Source organism: Drosophila bipectinata, chromosome 4, assembly GCF_030179905.1.
Source record: "Drosophila bipectinata strain 14024-0381.07 chromosome 4, DbipHiC1v2, whole genome shotgun sequence".
NCBI classification, from domain to species: Eukaryota; Metazoa; Arthropoda; class Insecta; order Diptera; family Drosophilidae; genus Drosophila; species Drosophila bipectinata.
This window is the reverse complement of record NC_091740.1, coordinates 9,057,003-9,062,038: the sequence shown is the minus strand read 5'-3', so window position 1 is coordinate 9,062,038 and position 5,036 is coordinate 9,057,003. Positions and strand designations below refer to the sequence as shown.

The following is a 5,036-nucleotide window of genomic DNA, read 5'->3' as shown; positions in this document are numbered from 1 at the left end:
GACCGCCCCTAATTGGCAACTAAATGAAAATTCAATAAATCTTACTCTAACTACTTACAATAAGCACAACACCAGCCCAGTAATATATCAAAAGCTATTCTCTGAAATTAAAAATACTCTAAAGGACTTCGAATTTATTTATACAGACGCTTCTAAAACAGAGAACACAACCAGATTCAGCATCACCTCAATTAACAAATGTATAAATAGCAGTTTTCTACCACACTATACATCAGTCTACTCAGCTGAGTTAATAGCAATTTTCCAAGCCATAACCCTACACAAAAACTCTTTAAAAAAAATAGCCATCTACTCTGACTCACTTTCTTCTTTGAAAAATATCTCCAACCCCAACACCCAATGCATCTACGCTAAATATATCCGTAACACTCTTTACAATAAAGCATAGTATTGAGTTGACGAAAGTCCGCTGTTGAAATTCTGATAGCGATTTTGCACTTTATTCGGCTGCCGAGGTAGTGTGACCAAAAGAATGAAGAAATAAGGTAATACTGAACAGCTGTTGTTTGTAAACAAAAAACCAATCATCAAAATGAATTTAAATCAATTGGATGTTGGTGTTTTGTTAATGTATCTCGCCGCTAAGGAGGTGATTAGGAAAAAGAAAATTGGTCGTCGCGCCAAAACAAACAATTACTTGCTTCAAAAAAATTTAAACGAAAGATTTGCAAGGGATGTAAGTACTCGATTTTAATTATGCTATAAACAAGTTTTTAAAAAATATTAATATTAAAACATGTCTTTGATATAATTTGCAGTTCGAAAATATGGTAAAGACGCCAAAATTATTCTTTGAAAACTTTCATATGTCGGTCAGCAACTTTGAGGAATTGTTCACCTTAGTAAGGCCGCATTTGGTACAGAACAGAAACTTCCGTCTGGATGCAATACCACTGGAAGCAAAATTGGCCATTACCCTTGAGTAAGAATGGTAGATTCGGTGTATTCATAATTTAACATTTCATATTCTAGGTACCTCGCTTGCGGAACCTTTCAACGTCATGTGGCCTCATGCTACCGCATAAGTAAGCAACATGTGGGTGTTATTATTCCACAAGTTTGCGATGCTATATGGGTGGCGTTGTCTGGTGAAATCGAGGCATGGGATGTAAAAGCAATGACAATAAGAGCTCAGGAGTTTCAAAGACTATGGCAATTTCCTAATTGTATTGGGGCTATAGATGGCAAGCATGTTGCCATAAAAGCTCCACCTAATTGTGGTAGTGTTTTTTATAATTATAAGGTGAGACAAATAAACTGTGGATTTTCAAGGCTTTCATTCAATAATACTATTAGCTATAAGCGACGCATCCTGCAGATTTACGTTTATAGACGTTGGTGCATATGGAAGCGAAGGAGACATGAAGGCATTCTCAAAGTCTTGGATTGGAAGGGAGCTACTTGAGGGTGGCATGGAGTTTCCTGAAGACACCATGCTCCACACCATGCTTTTCCGCTACACAAGCGGATCATGAAGCCATACGGCTCCCGCAAGCTTACTAAAGAGGAGAGAATTTTTAATTACCGTTTGAGCCGAGCCCGACGGTGCATTGAAAATGCTTTTGGAATTTTAAGTGCGAGGTGGGCTGCTGTGCAACGCACTTTACTATGCCATCCTGAGAAAGCCCAAAAAATTATTTGTGCAGCTTGTGTGCTGCATAATTATTGTATGCGAACCAACCGGGATAACTACGAGTTAGTCTGTGATCCTGTAATTTCTGTGGAGACTACCGATTCAGATACACACCGTGGGCGGCCTCGCGAATGTCCGAAATTTGTGCTAAATAATATAAAAAATTATGTTAATTCGGATATGGGTTCTGTGCAATGGCAAGACGATTATGCAGGCATTTTAAAGAATTAAGAAAAAGAAATTCAGAAATTTATTAAGATACTAGCTGACCCGGCAGACTTCGTACTGCCTCATCGAGTAGCTGGCAAAATTGTCATTCTTCCTACATTATTCACATTGCCATCAGCATTTATAGCATCGCGGAGATGAATGTATTCCTCTGACCGTAGCCGTCGTTGGTTCAAACGGATGTATGTCAATCGTTCAGTCTCAATTTTGACATACATATCAACTGCAAACTGATGAAAAAGTCGTTGACACATCAAAATATGATTTACTTCACCTTGACGGATCATGAGTCTGTATGAATAGAAATTCATAGCACTAACTTTTTTGTTGGTTTCAGCACCTGCAATCAAAAATGATAAATGTTTAAATTGTTACTTCGATGAATTGAATTTAAAAATATTATTTAATCTTGTTCAATTCATTTACCTGTTACTTGATTTACCATTTTGATATTAAAATGGTATCCATCTTCCCCCTGCCAGAAGATCAAAGGATATTGTAGTGCATCATAACTCCTGTGTGTTTCAGATACACGTTTTAAATCACTATTCCGACGATGAAGCACAATATCTCTAGATTGTAAATTTTCTCCCACAATGACAACAGCCACTTCATCAATGGTAGGTGAATTGAACCTCCTTGTGTGTTCACCGGCAGGTGTTTTGTCAGCTCGAATAATAATGTTATGGCTATCAGATGGCATCCGATCCAATGCTATTTTGAACATGTTTACTAAATTGTTATTCTGATGAAGAAACATTTGTAATTGTTGGACAATGGTTCTCTTCACTGTTGGATTGTGAGCACAACGATTATTAATTTCCGCATCTGAATTGCCCATAAAATAAATTTGTAAAAATTGATGATCTGCATCAGGTAGTGGTAACAGAGTTCCCAGTAAGTGATAAATTTGTCCTTGTATCTGTAATTTTTAAAAATTTGTCTATTAATTATTTCCGATATATATTTATTTTAGTACAAACTTTAATAATATAAAACAAGAAAGGAATGCTAACTTCGGGCGGAGCCGAAGTTTACATACCCTTGCAGTTAAAACCGGATATATATCGCAAACATCGGATATAGTTGGCCGATCCTTATGGGAATAGGAATATATAATGCAATTTATTACAATACAAAATCTAAAAAAAGTCCCAAACTTCTATCTTCAAAAATACGAAAGTTGATATTTCTACCAAATACCATTTCCGATCGTTCAGTTATATGGCAGCTATAGGATATAGTCGGCCGATCCTAATGAAATTTGGTAGGTCGGATTAACTGACCAAAAATATAATCTGTACCAAGTTCCAGCTTTCTATCTTCAAAAACACGAAAGTTGGGTCATTTCCGATCGTTCAGTTATATGGCAGCTATAGGATATAGTCGGCCGATCCTTACGAAATTTGGCATGTCGTATTATTTTGCCAAAAATAGCTCTCATGTCAAATTTGAACTCTCTAACTCTAAAAACACCAAAGTTATACCATTTCCGATCAATCAGTTATATGGCCGCTATATGATATAGTCGGCCGATCCGGGCCGTTTCGACTTATATACTGCGTGCAAAGGAAAGAAGGATGTTTGCAAAGTTTCAAGTCGATAGCTTTAAAACTGAGAGACTAGTTTGCGTAGAAACAGACAGACGGACAGACGGACATGCTCATATCAACTCAGGAGGTGATCCTGATCAAGAATATATATACTTTATAGGGTCGGAGATGTCTCCTTCACTGCGTTGCACACTTTTGGACAAAATTATAATACCCTCTGCAAGGGTATAAAAATATTCTTATATAATACCTTGAAAGTGGGCATGAAATTGTCTTGTATAATATGTGTAGCACCAAATGATGTCATCTGGAAACAGTTGTTATATTTCTGAATGTTGGTCAAAAAGTGCTTAGAATCATTTCCAATCCCAGAAACTAAAGAGCGTAAAGGATCTGGTGGTGGGACCAATTGTGGCAATTTTACTTTGCCTTCAGCACAACATAATTCAGTAGATTCACCAGTGTATTTTAACGCCTTACAATATTTACAAATTGTTTTCATTTCCCCAACTGTTACTGATTTGTCGGCACAATAATCAATTGCCGGATCATAGTGGAATGCAGCTCGTTCAAAAATCACAGGAGCACTGCGTCTGCGGATTCGCTCAATTTCATTATGTCTAGCTTGCTGTTGTTGTGTTTGATGTGCACGAACTCGTTGCATTCTAAGCCTATCTCCTACATTGTCACTCACTAAAGAACGCAATTCTGACATAGCAATACGACTATTTTCTTGATCTCTCTGTCTCTGGTCATCAGTGCGGTTAGCACGTGAGGTAGCTCTTCGCACATTTGATTGACTACGACGACCTACGTTAGGTCGTCTTCTCCTCGGCATCGTAAATTGTAATTGAGAAAATTTCCCGCTTATTTAGCAGTAAAGTGTCACTATCACAAAAAAGAGCACATTACTTGGAATGTCACTATCACAAAGGATCACCAAAGTAAAGAAAGTTCTCGCGCACGTAGCCACAAAGATAGAAGGATGCACTCATAGATATCGTAACTCGTAACACAATATAATATCGTAATACTTTTTTCCGTGCTCTGACTGAAAAGCGACAGACAGGATGGATTGACATATTAGTTGGTTGTCAAATCTAATATCAAATATGATTGCGTTCAGAAATTTAACTTAAGATTTATAATTTAACGTTTGTGACAAAACTTAAGATTTATCTTTCGATTTCTATATAGTCTTATTAAAAAAATAATCGGACAGATTAACAACTGAAGTTAGCTAAAATTAATTTTCTCGAAGCTATATGAAGCTGTGAGACTATGCAATTTTGTCGCGTTCGCGATTCACTTTCACTTTTGTTGAGTTTCGGAACGCGATATTAGATCCTCCAGCGCGCATGCAAATTTGAACTTTATACAGCGGTAATAAATTACAAATTGACTCTCCATTTTATTTAGAAAACGTTTGTATGGGAAATAGAAAAATACTGTTTTGAGGATTTTCCCGGAAATTATTCGAATTTTTCTCACCTTTTAAACCTTCCCTAGACCTCCACGAATAATTCAAGACCAAGATAAGATAAATCCGTTCAGCCATTCTCGAGTTTTAGCGAGACTAACGAACAGCAATTGATTTTTAT

At 36.8% G+C, this 5,036-nt stretch overlaps 1 protein-coding gene and 1 long non-coding RNA gene across 2 annotated transcripts; one reads left to right on the top strand and one right to left on the bottom strand.

The window, feature by feature from the left end:
• Nucleotides 1-469: 469 nt before the first annotated feature.
• Nucleotides 470-1,426, top strand: LOC138926895 (uncharacterized). Its single transcript, XM_070282502.1, has 4 exons — nt 470-697; nt 780-943; nt 994-1,264; nt 1,340-1,426. The coding sequence occupies exons 1-4, from the start codon at nt 554-556 to the stop codon at nt 1,424-1,426; spliced, it is 666 nt and encodes a 221-aa protein (XP_070138603.1). The 5' UTR covers nt 470-553.
• A 526-nt stretch (nt 1,427-1,952) lies between these two features.
• Nucleotides 1,953-4,486, bottom strand: LOC138926857 (uncharacterized). The gene is made up of 3 exons (XR_011443533.1): nt 3,686-4,486; nt 2,309-2,804; nt 1,953-2,222 (listed from the first exon to the last, which is right to left on the bottom strand). It is a non-coding gene; the product is annotated as an uncharacterized lncRNA (long non-coding RNA).
• Between the last annotated feature and the right edge of the window lie 550 nt (nt 4,487-5,036).